Below are 17,869 nucleotides of genomic sequence, written 5' to 3'. Positions count from 1 at the left end.
AGTGCAATGTTTCCCAATTCTCTCCTGGAGGCACACTTAGCTAGTCATTTTTTTTTTCAGGATATCCATAATGAATGTGCATGAGAGAGATTTGCATACATTGGCAACCCAGGGTATGCAAATCTATTTCATGTGTATCTATTGTGGCAGTGCTGAAAATTTGACTGGTTAGGTGTCCTTCCAGAAGAGGATTGGGAAACATTAGTCTCGTTTTAAAAATATAAATAAAAAATTGTATTCTGCCTACAACATTCTCTCTTTTTGGGTCGAACTAAGCACAGTCTACACTAGTCTCTGGCTCAGCTCATTGTCCAGACAAGCCTTGTTAGGCTTACTTCCTACTAGCCTCTGTCCTCTGTCAATAGTGCCTCACTGCTACTGCTGCTGCTGCAGCTGGGCTGCTTCCTACCCTGCTGTTCACATAGCACAATAGCTCCTTTGCATTCTCCTAAACATGCATGCTATTTGCTTTAAATAGAAAGTGTGTGGGTGGACGAGAGAGGAGGGTTGATTTCCTGGTCTTTACTACCGCACTGATTTAGGGCTAAAAAGGGATATAGAGAGAGAAAAAGAAGATACGAATGACATGGAAGGGAAAAGAGAGAGGAGGACCAAGTAGAAAGGGGGGAAGGGTAAAAGAGAATATGAGGTAGAGGCAAAAAAAGGAGAGATGGGGCAGTGGGTGAGTGGATACAGGGAGATGTAGGAGAGAAAACAAAATGGGAGAAAGGTAATGGAGGGGGGAAGATTAGGAGAGGTGGAAGTTGAGACAGTAACATAGTAATGACGGCAGAAAAAGACCAAAATGGTCCATCTAGTCTGCCCAGCAAGCTTCCCAAGTTAGTTACTGCTGCTCCGTGCAGGTTACTCCCATGTTTCGAGATGGAGGAGAGACGCGGGTAAGAACATAAGATATGCCATACTGGGTCAGACCAAGGGTCCATCAAACCCAGCATTGTGTTTCCAGCAGTGGCCAATCCAAGTCACAAGTACTTGGCAAGTACTCACACTTAAATAAATCTCAAGCTACTATTCAAGTTTATGGATATTTTTCTCTAGAAAATTATCCAAACTTTTTTTAAACCCAGTTACACTAACTGCCGTAACCACATCCTCTGGCAATGAATTCTAGATCTTAATTATGTGCAGAGTGAAAAAATTTTCTTCAATTTAAAATGAGCTACTTGCTAACTTCATATAGTAAATAACCAATTTACATTAACCTATTCCAGTCCTTTTATGATTTTGTAGACCTCTATCATATCCCTCCTCAGTCATCTCTTTTCCAAACTGAACAGCTCTAATCTCTTTAGCCTTTCCTCACAGGGGAGCCATTCCATGCCCCTTATCATTTTGGTTGCCCTTCTCTGCAGTTTCTCCAGTGCAACTGTCTTTTTTGAGATGCGGCGACCAGAATTGTACACTGTATTCAAGGTGCGGTCTCACCATGGAGCAATACAAAGGTTTTATGATATCCACTATTTTATTTGCCATTCCCTTCCTAATAATTCCTAACATTTAGTTTGCTTTTGTGACTACCATAGCACACTGAACCGATGATTTCAATTTATTATCCACTATGTAGCCTAGATCACTTTCCTGGCTGGTAACTCCTAATATGGAGCCTAACATTGTGTAACTACAGCAAGGGTTATTTTTCTCTATATGTAGTACTTTGCGCTTGTCCACATTAAATTTCATCTGCCATTTGGAAGCTCAATCTTCCAGTTTCAAAAGATTCTTCTGCAATTCATCACAATCCACTTGAGATTTAACTACTCTGCATAATCTTGTTTTGTCTGCAAATTTGATCACCTCACTTGTTATACCCCTTTCCAGATCATTTATAAATATATTAAAAAGCAGCAGTCCAAGTGCAGATCCCTGAGGCACTCCACTGTTTACCTATTTCCACTGTGAAAACAGACTGTTTAATCCTACTCTGTTTCCTGTCTTTTAACCAATTTGCAATGCACAGAAGGACATCGCCTCCTACCTCATGACTTTTTAGTTTTCTAAGAAGCCTCTCATGAGGGACTTTGTCGAACACCTTCTGAAAATCCAAATATACTACATCTACCAGTTTACCTTTGTCCACATGTTTATTCACTCCTTAAAAAAAAAATGTAGCAGATTTGTGAGGCAAGACTTCCCTTGGATAAATTCATGCTGGCTGTGTCCCAATAAAATATGCCTATCTAAATATTTTGTGATTTTATTCTTTATAACAGTTTCCATGATTTTTTCTGACACTCAAGTAAGGCTAGCCAGTCTATAGTTTCCTGGATCTCCCTGGAGCCCTTTTTAAATAGTGGGGTTACATTGGCCACCTTCCATTCTCCAGGTAAAATGAATGATTTTAATGATAGATTACAAATGAATTATAATAGGTCTGAAATTTCAGTTTTGAATTCTTTCAGAACCCTGGGGTGTATATTATCCGGTCCAGGTGACTTACTATCTCTTCAGCTTTTCAGTCTGGCCTACCATATCTTCCAGATTCACCGTGATTTTGTTCAGTTCATCTGAATAGTCACCCTTGAAAACCGTCTCCGGAATGTTATCTCCCCAGCATTCTTTTCAGTAAACACTGAAACAAAAAATTTGTTTAGTCTTTCTGCAATGGCCTTATCTTCCCTAAGTGCCCCTTTAACCCTTCGATCATCTAATGGTCCAACTGACTCCCTCGCAGGCTTTCTGCTTCGGATATATTTTAAAAAAGTTTTTATTATGAGTTTTTGCCTCTGTGGCCAACTTATTTTCAAATTCTGTCTTAGCTGTCTTATCAATGTCTTACAATTAACTTGCCAAGGTTTATGCTTTATCCTATTTTCTTCTAATGGATCCTTCTTCCAATTTTTGAATGAAGATCTTTTGGCTAAAATAGCTTCTTTCACTTCAAATTTGTAGCCATACTGGTAATTGTTTGACCCTCTACCTTTCTTAATTCGTGGAATATATCTGGACTGCACTTCTAAGAGATATTTTTTAACAGTGTCCATGCCTGAGAGGTTGGGAAAGAGACATATGAATTGAGAAATGAAGGTTAAGAAAGAACTGGGTAAGTAACGGTAGAAAGGTGAAAGCTAGATAGGGGAGGTAGCTTGGTGAGATGGAAGGGAGTAACAGAGGAAAAATTACCAATATATTAATCATTAGTAATATAACAACTTGAGAGCTATGGAAGACTGTACTGGAAGAGGGAGAAATTAGAGCGATAGGTCAGAAAATGATAAAATTCTCAAAGATACAGGAAAATGGGGACAAAAGAGACTACAATTGACAGAAAAATTTGAGAAGTTGGAAAAGATAAGGGGTATAAGTTGCTAGAATGAATATGGAAAAGACAAAAAAAAAAAAAAGAATAAACAGAATGAATAAAACCAGAGAAGCAAAAGTTGGAACAAATATTTATTTTTGTTTAGAACTTAATATTTTTTTCTCTAGCGATTTAAATTTGACTCAACTAGTGCTTGGCCCTTAGAATCGAACCATAGTCCTTGGTTTGCTCCTCTCCCTCAGTTTAGCCTGTCTATCAGATTTTCTGACCTGCCCACTTCTGTCTTTAGATATACATAGATTTCTTTCTTTATTCAAAAGATCCATGAGTAAAAAGATTGCACTCAAAAGCACAAACTTGAGAGGAGTTGATAATCCAGTACTGGATCATTTCCTGTGCTACTGATCTGCGCTAGGTTGGAAACCATGCTAAAAGGGTAGGTAGAGTAAGGCGCTGGATTAGTCATAGAGCCATAATTCTCTTGTGGTTAGCAGAGGAGCAGGGGGTGGGAGGGGGAAAAAGAGCTGGCACTTTCTCTTCTCACATTTCTGAGTAACTTGTATAGTTAACTATTGATAGAATTTTGTCAAAGAATAATAGTATTTCTTCTTGATGCTCTTTTGAAAGTTAATGCATACTTTTTACTTAACAGTATCCTTAAAATTTGCTTAAGTGCTATTAGATGCCAGTTCGTAACTCACAGAAATAGTTATGTCCATAAAGGGAAAAGGAGTAACCTTTGTAACTAAAATCATTTCAGAAACATTACTAACTAGCCAGATAAAACTGCCTTTGTGTTGTGTTGGTAATGATTAGCACAGGATTCATATAATATGAAATGGAGATAGCTTAGTGATCAGAGGAATGAGCTTACCAGAAAACCCCACTTTAACTTCTGCTGCTGCTGCTACCACTTGGTGTTTTAGATAGGAAACTGCTTGGGGAAGGGATTCATTGTTCCTTTATGCAATTTGCTGCATAACAAACTGGTTTAGGATATTGTAGACATGCTGATATAAAAGTAAAGAGAAACTGCCTGCCTGAAATCAGTTTTATGTAGAAGTGTGACTCTGGTTTTGGTTTTGTATGTACCTGTCTGTGTGTGCCAGCTTTGCATTCAAATGCACTGTGATTAGTTTTCCCAGCCATTGAACTCATCCTTGGAGATACTAATAAACTTATTAAAATATTCACTAATCTTCTCACTAAGGCAGTGTTTCCCAACCCTCTCCTGGGGGCATACCTAACCAGTCAGGTTTTGAGGATTACCACAATTGAATATGCATGAGATAGATTTGTATACATGTCATGCATATACATTATGAATATTAAGCAGGCGGGGTAAGTGTTCCTCCAGGAGAGGGTTAGGAAACACTGCACTAACATTTAATATCACCTTGCAGCAAGTGATAAATTTACCAGGGCCCAATAGCCTCAGGGAATCTTATTTGAATATTTTGCATGCATAGTAATTTTTAAAATATAATTTCATAATTTACCTGCACTAAACTGTTAGTGACTAGCGTGCTTTTAGCATGCGCACTAAGTGATAGTGGGCTTGAGTGATTTGGGACCCTTAATCTATGAATCTTGTCAAGTTGATTAGGTAATGGAAGTTCTGTGCCTGCTTGGGAGGTAATTTAGGTACTGTGAAGTACGGTATATACTTGTGTATAAGTCATGAAATTTATGCCAGAAAATAAGCACAAAAAAGTTGGCTTGATGCATATTATAGTTGTGCACAATTTTTTTTTTGTACCCATTTGGATTGGGGGTGGGCCATTTCGGTCCACCGCTGGATTGGAATTTTTTTTTTTGTCAAAATAAAAATAAATAAATAAAAACAACCCCACCCCTCCTACATCAAAAATTGTAAACCACTATGATGGCATATAAAACTTGTAAACCGAATGACGGTATATAAAACTTGATAAATAAAACCCACCCCAACCCTTCAGATTTTATTAAATTTAAAGCGTGGCCCCTGTCACATGGTAAGGGCAAAGGGCCGCAGGCACCATTTGATTGGAAGCCAACTGCCTGGGAGCAGGAGACCATACCCAGGCCTTCTGCTGGACCACCAGGGACTTTGGGTGAGTCTTGGGGGTGTCTGGAGGGTGGGGAGCTTTATATTTAATTAAATTTGAAGGGTTGGAGTGGGTTTGGGGTTTGTTTTTTTTTTTTTTTTTTAAACAATTTTCATGGGGAAAAAATTCTGATGGTTTGCAGGGCCCCCCCCCCTCACTGGACCACCAGGGACTTTGGGTGAGTCTTGTGGGGGTCACGATAGTGGGGGGCTTTTGTTTAATGAATTTTGAAGGTTTTAGGCAAGCTTTGGGGTTTTTTTGTTTTAATTCTTCCTGATAGCTCATTTTAATCCTCGACTTATACACTGGCCAATGGATTTTGATCTCAAAATTGCCCGTTGACTTATATATGAGGTCAACCTATACATGAGTATATATGGTACTTGTATCTTTTAGTAACACTTAGCTATAGGGGCATAACATTGTACAAAATCATTCATTAAAAAGGAAAAGCATGTTAAAATTGAAAGGCAACAGTTTAAACGACTGGCTTGATATCAAAACCAGAAATTAATTTTGTCTCCTAACAAGGATAGTTGCTCCTAAGAGCAGATACGACTGCCACTTTACAGTACAGCATCAAAAGAATGTGCTCCAACCTTGCTTATTTAATAGATTGAAAGGTTAAAAGCCATTTTAAGTCAAAGAAACCTCAATCAAAAATGCTATCATTCTTTTTTAAATGTGCTTAAAATGTGCTTAAAAATGGTTTGTCATAGAAAGACTCTACATATAAAAGCAGTATATAAAGGAAAGAATTTGTAATGTATGTATTTCTGCATGTTTAATATAGTATTTTATATAAAGTACACCTAGTTTATAGGTGGATTATAGCAGGAGAATAAATTGAATGGCAACTTATTTTTCCAAGACATTTTATCAAAAAATTGCAGTTGAACAAGTTGTTTATATTCATTCAGTGTTTCCCAGCCAAGTCCTATTGATGAATCCCGGAAGACTTGTACTGTTGGAATGGCCAGTATGGTGTTATCTCTCCTGTCTTCTGCTTGGTTTCCACTGGATCTCTCTGCACATCAGGATGCTTTGCTGTTGGCCGGAAACTTAATTGCAGGTAGATTAAGACGTTCATGTAATGACCATTTTTCCCTCAGACACAAAATAAAAAAACACTTTAGTACATTGGGCCTTAAATGTTAATATTTTAGTTGACATTGAGAAATTATATCAGTTGAAACTAAGGTGGTCAACTCCGATTGAAAAAACACCAACACTGAAAGGTTAAGAACCTTTCAGTGTTGGTTGTCCAAAATTCAGCTAAATTGATACATATCGTAGGAAAAGATAAGGAGAGAGTTATTTCTCCATGACTTTGAATTTGTTTTTTGCGCTGTACAGTTGATTGCCTACTGAACTGATGAAGATGCTTCTATTGAATTTCATAATTTTTTGTTTCTCATTCTGAGTACCATTGGGGAGACAACAAGAGGCAATACTTTTGCATTCCTTCTAAAGACTTGTAATGCAGTATTTTATCCCTATAGGCGCACAGGGAGCATTTGAAATGTTCCTTTAAATGAGAATTTAAAGCTTAATATGGGCTGCACTGCAAACAACCTTGGTTAGTTTGCTTACTTCTTAAATTGGTTAAAATCATCTGCCTTGCGCAGCAAGTGAGCTTCCTCTTCACTCATGCAAGCCCAGTAGGGTTATGCGTTCCTACCAGCAGATGGAGGTAAAGTAAAGCTGACTTGCTGACATCACTGACACACAACCCTGTCCCAACATCAGCTTGCCTCCATCAAACGGTGGACATGCATCTCCCTTGTTGGATTGCTTGTGATAAAAGACAAAAAAAAAAGAAGATAGAAGACTAAGAGAAGATTCAGACGCACCACTTGAGCTCCTGAGGTGACACCTGTTTCATCTCTCCCTCAGTTGAGCAATATAAGTCTTGGAAGCCTGGCCAGGTATAAAGTTAAAAAAAATAAAAAAAAAAGGGGAGGGAGAGATGGAAAAGAGGACGAGGGAGTGCTCTGCATTGAAGGCTTGTGCCCCCCTCCCCTGTAGCTGGTGATCTGATTGTGCACTCAGCCAGGGAGTGCTGAGCACAGATTAAAAAAAAAAAAAAGAGTAGGGAAGTTTTAGGTCCCCTCTTTTTTTTTTCCTTTCTGGGTCCTGTTTTCTTCTGCGTCTCTTACTCCCTTTTCCCTTTCATTTCTCTGGGTAGTTAGTGTAGAGTGGAGGCGGCTTGGGCGCGGTGAGTTGAGCAGCTTTTGGCTAGGCTCTGTTTCTCAGACTCAGTTCAGTCAGCCGCGTGGTAGGCCACAGTGGTGGTTTCTTTTCCTGTGTGCTTTGGCATATGCACACATTATTGCATAGCAGTATTCTGATATGGGCGTGCATGGGTGTGGATACTTGTGCACATAAGGTAGAGGTCTAGATTTGAGAGCATATTTGTGCAGGTATGCCTGGGCGCTGTTGGGATGAGCGCAGGAGGCCACCTAGAGCAGAGTGCAGGAAAACTATGGCGATGGGGACAAAAAGGTCTAAGTGCCTTGCTATATGTGAGGCTTGCCATATAAGGGCAATCCAGCCATTGCTCTCTCTATGCCTGTATCAGGGCTGATTAGATGCTCAAGGAGATTTGGCTACCGATGTTGGGAGATCCCCTTGGCCTATGGCCCCACTCCAGAGGGGAGTAGGGCCATCAGTTCCCCTCACAGCTTGGGCCAGATGGGAATGGCATCCCTGAGAGAGGGAGCGGAGAGTGCCAGGTTTGGGCCTATGGGCCCCGATATGGGTGGAATTTTTCTAGGGCCTGCAGGGGCACCCAGTTGAAGGTGAAGCAACCTGAATGCTCGGGTCTCCCACTTGTCAGCCACTGTGGGCAAATACCATAGGGAGCTGTCCTTGGAAATGTTCAGGGAATGTGGCTCACAATACGTTGGATGACACCGATGGGGGATTTGGTTTTCTTCCCTTTAGAAGAGGGAGAAATTCCATCTGATTTGGAGCTACATTGGACTCTATTCCATTTTTTTCACAAAGATATGTTGCCAATTCTATTGACTCAGACCCTGATGTGTGGCTGGGGGTGATGCAACAGGCTTACAAAAGAAAGATCCTATATTGATAAGACAGGCTAAGAGAAAATTTGAAAAGAAGTTTGCCATAGAGGCAAAAACTCACAATAAAAACTTTTTTAAATATGTCAAAGCAGAAAGCCTGCAAGAGAGTCAGTTGGACCATTGGATGATCATGGGGTTAAAGGGGCACTTAGAGAGGATAAGGCCATCGTGGAAAGATTAAACTATTTCTTTACTTCATTGTTTACTGAAGAGGATATTGGAGAGATATCTGTTCCAGAGAAGGTTTTCAAGGGTGATGATTCCGATCAACTGAACCAAATTACAGTGAACCGGGATGATGTGGTAGGCCTTATTGGAAAACTGAAGAGTAGTAAATCACATGGACTGGATGGTTTACACCCCAGAGTTCTGAAAGAACTAAAAAAATGAAATTTCAGACTTATTTGTAAAAATTTGTAACCTATCATTAAAATCATCCGATGTACCTGAAGATTGGAAGATGGCCAATGAAACCTCGATATTTAAAAAGGGATCCAGGCGTGATCCGGGAAACTATAGACCGGTGAGCCTGACTTCAGTGCCAGGAAAAATCATGGAAACTGTTATAAAGAAAAAAATCACAAAACATTTAGATAGACATGGTTTGATGGGACACAGGTAGCATGGATTTAGCCATGGGAAGTCTTGCCTCACAAATCTCCTCCTACATTTTTTTGAAGGGGTAAATAAACATATGGTCAAAGGTGAATCAGTAAATGTGGTGTATCTAGATTTTCAGAAGGTGTTTGACAAAGTCCTGCATGAGAGGCTTCTAAGAAAACTAAAAAGTCATGGGATAGGAGATGATGTCCTTTTGTGGATTGCAAATTGGTTAAAAGTCAGGAAACAGAGAGTAGGACTAAATGATTAGTTTTCACAATGGAAAAAGGTAAACAGTGAAGTGCGTCAGGGATCTGTACTTGGACCGGTGCTTTTTAATATATTTATAAATGATCTGGAAAGGGGTAAAAGAGTGAGATGATCAAATTTGCGGAGGTCACAAAATTATGCAGAGTAGTCAAATCTCAAGTAGATTTTTATGACTTGCAGGAGAATCTTGCGAGACTGGAAGATTGGGCTTCCAAATGGCAGTTGAAATTTAACGTGGATAAGTGCAAACTGATGCATACAGGGAAAGATGACCCTTTCTGTAGTTACATAATGTTATGTTCTGTCTTAGGAGTTACCACCCAGGAAAGAGATCTAGTCGTCATAGTGGATAATGCATTGAAATTGTTGGCCCAGTATGCTATGGCAATCAAAAAAGCAAACAGAATGTTAGGAATTAAGAAGGGAATGGAAAATAAAACAGAAGATGTCATAATGCCTCTGTATCGCTCCATGAGACTGCACCTTGAATACTATGTGCATTTCTGGTCACCGCATCTCAAAAAGGATATAGCTGCAGTGGAGAAAGTGTAGGGAAGGGCGACCAAAATAAGGGGCATGGAACCAGCTGCCCTATGAGGAAAGGCTAAAGAAGTTACGGCTGTTCAGTTTGGAGAAGAGACAACTGAGGGGGGACGTGATAGAAGTCTACAAAATCATAAAAGGACTTGAACAAGTTATTGTAAATCAGTTATTTATTCTCTCAGATAATGGAAGGGCCCGGCGGTACTCCATGAAGTTATCAAATAGCTCATTTTAAAAAATTGAAAAAAATTATTTTTCATTCCACGCATTGCCAGAGGATGTGGTTACAGCGGTTAGTGTAACTGGGTTAAAAAAAGGTTTGGATAAGTTCCTAGATGATAAATCCATAAAGTGCTATGACGGTAATTAATAAGCAATAGTAACTTGTAATCTATCTAATGTTTGGGTACTTGCCAGATACTTGTGTCTTGGATTGGCCACTGTTGGAAACAGGATACTGGACTTGATGGACCCTTGGTCTGATCCAGTATGGCAATATCTTATGTTCTTATGTTGTGTTCTTATGGTCACTTTATGCAAAGTGTCCTGTTTCTTTCCTCTTCTGGATCCAATTCATGAGTGGAACACCTGGAGGTAAGTTTTAATAGGGTACGTGGTTTATCGGGTTTGTACCCCTTGAATCCGAAGTAGGGTGGCCAACTGGCTCCAGATTTTCAGGACAGATTGATCTAGTCCTGATTTTACTCCCATGCATGCAGGTATTTAGTCTTGCTTTTCTTAGAGAATGCAATATGGAAATCAGAATAAGTCCCAGCAAGCAATGGGTTAAACCAGGACTATATCAACCTGTCCTTAAAATCTGGAGCCAGTTGACTAATTCGAATGCAAGGGAACAGCTGTGATTCCCGAAAGTGGATGCTTTGGTATGCGCTGTTACCAAGCAAACCACCATCTCAGTAGATGGAGGGTCAGCTCTAAAAGATATTTAAGATAGGAAGATTGAGGCTATCCTTAAAAGGCCTTTGAGTCCATGGCAATGAATCTGCAAATTGCTTCTTGCTGCTGCCTGGTGGCTCAGGCTGGTTTGTATCTCTTAAGAGACATAAGCAGGGTCCGATGGAGGATCAGTGATGGAACCGGGAGCTGCATTCTTAGTCAGTGTGGGCTGTGACTTGGTGCGGATGGCCGCTAGAGGGGGTGGCTTCTGTGATAGCAGCTTAGGTGCCAGTCGTGGCTGCAAAATTGGTCGGCAGACACAATTTCCAAGTCCAATCTCACAAGATTATCCTTTAAGGGTTCTCTTTTATTCAGAAGTGAGATGGAGAAGATGGTGAATAGCTGGAGTGAATCCAAGGTTCCTTGATTGCTGGAGGTCAAGAAGTTGGCATTGCATGCTTGTGGGGCGAAGGGCTGCTCCAGGGATTCCCATCGGTTTCATTCTTACAGAGGAGCTACTACTCAAAGGACTCGTCCCTTCAGAAGATCTCGGTCCTTTTGGGCTAAGAAGCCTTGCACCTACTGGATGAGTAGATAGGTGGGTGTCTATCTCGCTTTTATCAAAGGTGGGTCCAGATTATGATGGATCAGTGGGTCCTGGAAATGGTAAGGGACGACTATGCTTTAGAATTCCTCCAAATTCCTGTGGAGGCATTTATAGTCACTCCATGCAACTCTCTACAGAAGAGTGTGGCAGTGGAGACTGTTATGGAGGCTGTTGGGTTTGAAGGCCGAAATTCCTGTTCCCAGATCGCAAGAAAATGCGGATGCTATTCCATTTATTTTTTTCGTTCCCAAGAAGGAAACAGGGTCCTTTTGGCCCATCCTGGATTTGAAAGGAGTAAATCAACATTTGCATGCGACTCATTTCAGAACGGAAACTCTGCGTTCCATAATAATGCAGTACGAATGAGGGACTTTCTCACATCTCGCGACCTGGCAAAGGCCTATTTCCATATTCCCATTCACCAGGAACATCGTTTCCTATGCTTTGCCATTCTGGGCATCACTATCAATTTCAGCCCCTGCCCTTTGGGCTGGCTATTGTGCCCAGGACCTTCTCTGATGACATGGTGGTAGTAGCGGTATCTCTGCACAAGGAGGGCATTCTGGTCCATTCGTATATGGATGACTAGTTGATTCGAGCCAGAGGTCCAGATGAGAATCACTTAGCATTTCACAAGGTGATTTCCTTGCTTCAGGAGCTAGGCTGGGTGCTGAACTTGGCCAAGAGCAGTTTTCAGCCATCTGATGCTAGAATATCTTGGCATTCAATTCGTTGTGGAGCAGGGCAGAGTGTTTTTACCAGAGAGTCTCATTCAGAAAATAATTGCTCAGGCTCTGAGATGGACTGTTTGCTCGATGGTGTGGTCTTACCTGCAGGTCCTGGATTACATGGCAGCTACATTGGACGTAGTTCCCTGGTTGAGGGTGCACATGCAACCCCTTCAGCTTTCTTTACTTTCCTGGTGGAATCTGTAGTCATAGGAATATACAATAAGGCTCCTCTTGCTATTGGACCTGAGTGTCCAGTTGCAGCGGTAGTTACAAGTGGATCATCTTAGGAAGGAGGTTTCCTTGGAGACACCAGAATGGTTAGTACTCCTGACAGATGCAAACCTTGTGGGTTGGGGGACTCACTGTCAAGAATTGGAAGTACATGCAGTTTGACCTCATGCTTGCAGTTCGCTGACCTCATGCTTGCAGTTCTCTGAGAAGCTGGAAGCTCAAGCAGTACAGGTAATGTTGGACAATGCCATGATGGTGGCCTACATCAATCATCAAGGTGGAACCAGAAGCCAACAGGTGTAAGTGGAGGAAAAATACATTCATGGTGTGGGCAGGGATTATCCGCTCCCACATTACCGGGAAAGACAGTGTAAGGGCCGACTTCCTCAGCAGGCAGGTTTTGGATCCAGGAGAATGGGTATAGGCAGATGAAACATTTCAACTCATAGTGATGTGCTGTGGTCACCCCGTACCTTGGATTTACTGGTGAGCTCCAACAAAGCAAAGGTACTACAGTTCTTCAGTTGCAGAACAGATCCAAGAGCACTGGTCATCGATGCTTTCGTTCGTTTGGCCATAGAGCGGGGTGTTATGTCCCTTCCTGCCATAGCCAATGATAGGCAAGATGATTCAAAAGATTGTGAGTCAGACCAAAACTGTACTTCTGGTGGCTCCGGATTGGACCCAGAGACTGTGGTATGCCAATCTTCTGAGGCTATTGTTTGACAGTCCTCTCAGATTACCACTCAGGAATGATCTATTACATCAGGGGCCCATACTGCACACGATCTGGGTCTGTTTTGTCTTATGGTTTGGGCCCTAAAGAGGGTTTGGTTGCTGAAGCTGTTAATCTGCAGTAATTTCCATTTTGCTCCGGGGCAAGAAATTTTCTACATCCCTAGCTTATGTTAGGGTTTGGAGAGTGTTTGAGAGCTGGTGTGAGGAGTAAGGTTTTGCAGGAAGATTTGGTTAAAGGCTTGGCCTTAAACACTTTGAAGGTGCAGTTAGCAGCTTTCTCTTGCTATGAGGGCAGGTCAGTGGAGGACCCTTGTCTTCCCATCCAGATATGTCCAGGTTTTTGAAGGGATTTAAGCATCTAGTCCTCCTTTGCGGCTACTGGTTCCTCTTTGGGACATTAATCTGGTCTTGTGTTTTTTGGCGAGTCCTATATCTTGACCACTGTGTGGTCTCTTTGTGGCTGCTCACCTCTAAAACAGTATTTCTGGTAGTAATCTGTTAAGCACGGTGAGTCTCCAAGCTGTAAGTTCTTTCTTGCCGTGAGCCATTTCTATGAATGACTCCAAGGGTGGTACAGCTTAGGACTGTACCTTCTTTTTTGCTGAAAGTGGTTTCACAGTTTCATTTGAATCAGTCTATTTCCCTGCTCACTCTGGACAGGGATAGAGATGAGCATGATTATCGTCTATTGCATGCTGTGGATGTCAAGCGACATCTGGTGTGGTATTCGAAAATTACTCGCTCTTTCAGGAAGTTTGATCGACTGTTTGTGCTCCATGATGGAAGTAAGCAAGGAGAACTGGTGACACAGGGGACTATAGCCCATTGGGTGAAGGAAGTCATCAAGCTCGCCTATGTGAATACAGATGAGCTATTATCTAGACAGGTCAGAGCGCATGCCACTGAGCTCAGGCAGTTTCATGGATAGAGCTTCAGTTGTTGTCTTCTGATGAGATTTGCCGAGCAGCAATGTGGTCCTCCTTACTTACTTTCTCCAAGCATTACCACTTGAATATTAGGGCTCAGGAGGGCATGGCTTTCGCGCATGCAGTGTTGACGGGACTGTGGGTGGCCTCCCGCCCTTCTTGGGAGTAACTTTGGTATATCCCACTGGTGTGGATTGGCCTGCCTGAGTGTAGATGAAGGAGAATTTACTACTTACCTAATAATTTTCTTTCCTGTAAGGAAAGTAGGCCAATCCACAACCCACTCTAGGCTGTCTACTTGCTTTTAGTTCATCCTTTATATGCAGACGATGTTTCTGTTCATTCGTTTGAAGGACTGGTAAGTAACATAACCAGCCCCTAACATTAGTTGTGAACTTTTTTGCTGAGCTCAGTGTTTCCAGTTTGGAAGCATGAGTGGTTGACTGTTAATAGTGATGTTCAAGTATAATCAGATTGTCCACAGTTCGGTTTTTCTAGAGATACTGGCAAGCAGATGTTGGGGAAGGGTTATATGTCAGTTATATTAGCAAGTCAGCTTTACTCCTTCTCCATCCATTGGTAGGAGTGCATAACCTACTGGGGTAGATTGGCCTGCCTTCCTTAGAGGAAAGGAAATTATCAGGTAAGTAGTAAGTTCTCCTTCATCCTCTGAGCAAAGTAGAATGGCTGCTTGCAATTTTTGTGTCAGCTGATGGTAACTCACATATAAACTTGTGTGTCATATTGGAAGAATACTGTGGTTTTCCTACACTGTACAGTAATCCAGACTAATTTATTAATATATAATGCAAATTATTTGTGGTTTGTCACAATAAATTGATTTGATACATTTCTGTTGAGTACATTTTATGTCTACTGTGTGAAACTACAGATGGATACCTGCATTCCCACTGACATGCTGCAGAGTCTAGTTTTGAGATTTGATTTTAAAGTATGTTGAATAATTAAGCTAATCATTTTTGACATTACTATTTGAAAATAGACAAAGAATAAATATTCCTTGTCAGGGCAGAGAAAGGGCACCATGATCATGGTTGTTCCATGCACTTATGGCAGTAGGCAGGAGAAGCTGTAAGATTGTACTAAAAAACAGACCAGAAACAGTTATGTACGTGTAGTGAGAGGTCATATGTCTGAATACTAGAGCGAGGGAGTGCAAAGTCATAAAGCAGTAGAATGGGAATACCATCATGAGAAAAATACTAACACAACAAAATACACTGAATCCAAAGTATTGTTTAGCAAGCTGTGTTTTGCTACATATATTCAGTAATCTAGGTATAAGATTAGACCACAAGAATTGAATGAGGATGACACTTTAAAAACTATGTATATACTGTTATGTGCTAACTGTATGTTTCAAAGAATCTCTAAGTCAGGGATCCCCAAACTATGGCCTACAGGCCAGATGCTGTCCTTGGCTGAATTTCGCCTGGTCCATGGCATAACAAGTTTAGTCTGGCTTGCATTGATGGTGGTAGGAGAGCATCTTTTGTTGCTGATAGCTCAGATGATTGAAATCAAAAGTGCAAGGAGCACATCAGAGTGGAATAAGTGGGACATACTAGTGCAGGGCCATCATTTATTGGCTTTGTTATACATATTAGCATATAGTCTGAGCAATTTATTTATTTATTTATTTATTTAACAACTTTTAATATACCGACGTTCATGAGGCACATCACGCCGGTTTACAAGTAACTCAGTTAAAGGAGGAAATTACAATGAACAGGGGGCCGGGGATGTGAGCAGGCCAGAAAAGGGGGGGGGGGGGGGGTAAGGGAGACAGGAAGAAGAGAGGGAAAGATAGGTAGCGTGAGTGAGAGTAGAAAACAACCGTTAACATAAGAAATAAAAGGAACTTATTTACAGAAAAAAGGACTATGTACATTAGAGACAATTGGCATAGGATTGATTATATCGGACAAAATTGAACAATTTTGTAAAATTGTAGGAAGATAAAATGGGGAGGGCGGGCAAAGGAGAGGCGAAAGGGAAAGCCTTAGGAGGGGGGAAAAGAAGCCTTAGGAGGGGGGAAAAAAAGGGAAAAAAGGGAAAGCCTTAGGAGGGGGGGAAAAAGGGCGGGTGGGGTGAGGGGGATGGAGGCAATATGTGCCAAAGACAGGGTGAGAGGCTGCAACAAAGCCTTGAGTTTTCCCATTGCTGTGAAGGGCAGTGTAGACCATGGAGAAGAAGTTTGTGGTGGTACCAAGCTGTAGTTTCTGTGGGGTTGCCAAGAGAATGTCTACTCACACTGCCACATCTTTGGAGCTGTGAGTGGAGAAGGAGGCATAGATGACATTCCCCAAGCATGCGGGCTTGAGAGGCACAGAGTATAGAACTACTCACTATAATGCAGATTCCAAGTAAGAGTCTCTCTCCCTAGGCTAGGACCTCCAGAGGGGGATTACTTTGCTTATTTCATAAAACTGGCATGTTGCAAGAGACGGGTGTTGGAGGAGGAGAAAACAGGGAAAGGATGAGAAAAGGGTAGTCAGAGAAAAAAGTAAAAGTAAGTTGCGGGTGTAAGTGAGAGAGATCCCCTACATATAAAAACACCCATCCCTCCATCCTTCTACTCTTCCTTTTCTTTCCTATTCTTCCAGCGGTCAGATAATAGGGACGGGGTGAGACAGGGAGCAGTGTTGCTGGGGTTGTGGTAGGGATGCCAACTTTGGAGAAATCTAGAAAGAATCTTCATGGACAATCAGGAGCAAATTCAGACAAGTGGGTACTTCATCCAACAGTACCAACATGGACATGTTCTCTCAAAACTCAGAAAGAGAGACTTTCTGAGCCTTTGTGGAAGTACACATGCAGCATGGTGATTCTCCTCAGTCATCTTCTCTGCTCTATCCTGCTGTGCCACAGTTCAAGTATTTTACTTATTCTTGAGTTTAAAAGTTCTTTATAATTTTTCCTTGTTTTTGAGTCTCCAAAAAAATAAAAAGTTAATTTAGTCATGTCATGAAGACTGCCTCTCCAAATATCACCACAACATGACCAATGTAGACCTTCACACCATGAATGTTCATTGTCTAGGACCTTCATACAATGCAAGCAGCTGTGGCGGATGTGGAAGAATGTCCCAGTGGATGCTTAAATTTAGGAAATTCAGACTGAAGTGTTGCGCTGGTGGTAGACCCTTGGCCCGAGGTGGGGTTGATGGTACCTGTAGGGCAAGCCCCACGGGTCCCCCACCGCTGGGAGGCGGAGCAGACCGGGAGACGGAGGCTGACTGGAGCTTCGCCAATACCAGCCTTCGTTCCCCGCAGGTTGAGCCCTTGGGTGCCGGGGCCGGCTGGTCTTGGGCATGCCTCCGTCAGACGACTCCCAGTGGATACTTGGTGCAGGCAGCCAGGGACCAGCGGAGGTATTGGAGGGACCTGGGCAGGTCCGGACAAGGCAGGGATCCAGAGACCCAGGCAGCAATGACGGGCCAGAGAACAAGGATAGATTATGCCTGGGCAGTAGAGGGCCGAAGCCCAACAAGGCCAAGTCAAGGAGATACCAGAGGCAAGGTCAGGAACAGGCTGGAGTCGGGGCAGGTGCAGAGCTAGGCGAAGTACAGCAGAGCAAGGGTCAAAGCCAGTAATCAGTCCTGAGCGTTGTCCAATGAAGTAAGGGTCAAAGCCAGTAATCAGTCCTGAGCGTGGTCCAACGAAGCAAGGGTCAAAGCCAGTAATCAGTCCTGAGCATGGTCCAATGAAGCAAAGGTCAAATCCAGTTATCAGTCCAAGGCAAAGGCTAGGTAGGAACCAGGAACGGAGTCAGGAACCAGGAACGAGCAACGAAGTACACGACTAGTGGAGGGATGAATGAAACCTTTAGCCAGGTTCTCTTGGATGT

General features: G+C 42.0%; 1 protein-coding gene across 1 annotated transcript in view; it reads left to right on the top strand.

Moving 5' to 3' along the window:
* HTT (huntingtin) overlaps nt 1–17,869 on the top strand; it is a 797,032-nt gene that overhangs the window by 352,122 nt on the left and 427,041 nt on the right. The window contains exon 25 of the mRNA XM_029606726.1: nt 6,288–6,439. Coding sequence (XP_029462586.1) covers nt 6,288–6,439 — 152 coding nt within the window. The remainder of the gene's footprint in view (nt 1–6,287; nt 6,440–17,869) is intronic.

The sequence above is a fragment of the Rhinatrema bivittatum genome, chromosome 1, assembly GCF_901001135.1.
Source record: "Rhinatrema bivittatum chromosome 1, aRhiBiv1.1, whole genome shotgun sequence".
Lineage (NCBI taxonomy): Eukaryota > Metazoa > Chordata > Amphibia > Gymnophiona > Rhinatrematidae > Rhinatrema > Rhinatrema bivittatum.
This window is presented reverse-complemented; position numbering and strand designations above follow the sequence as displayed.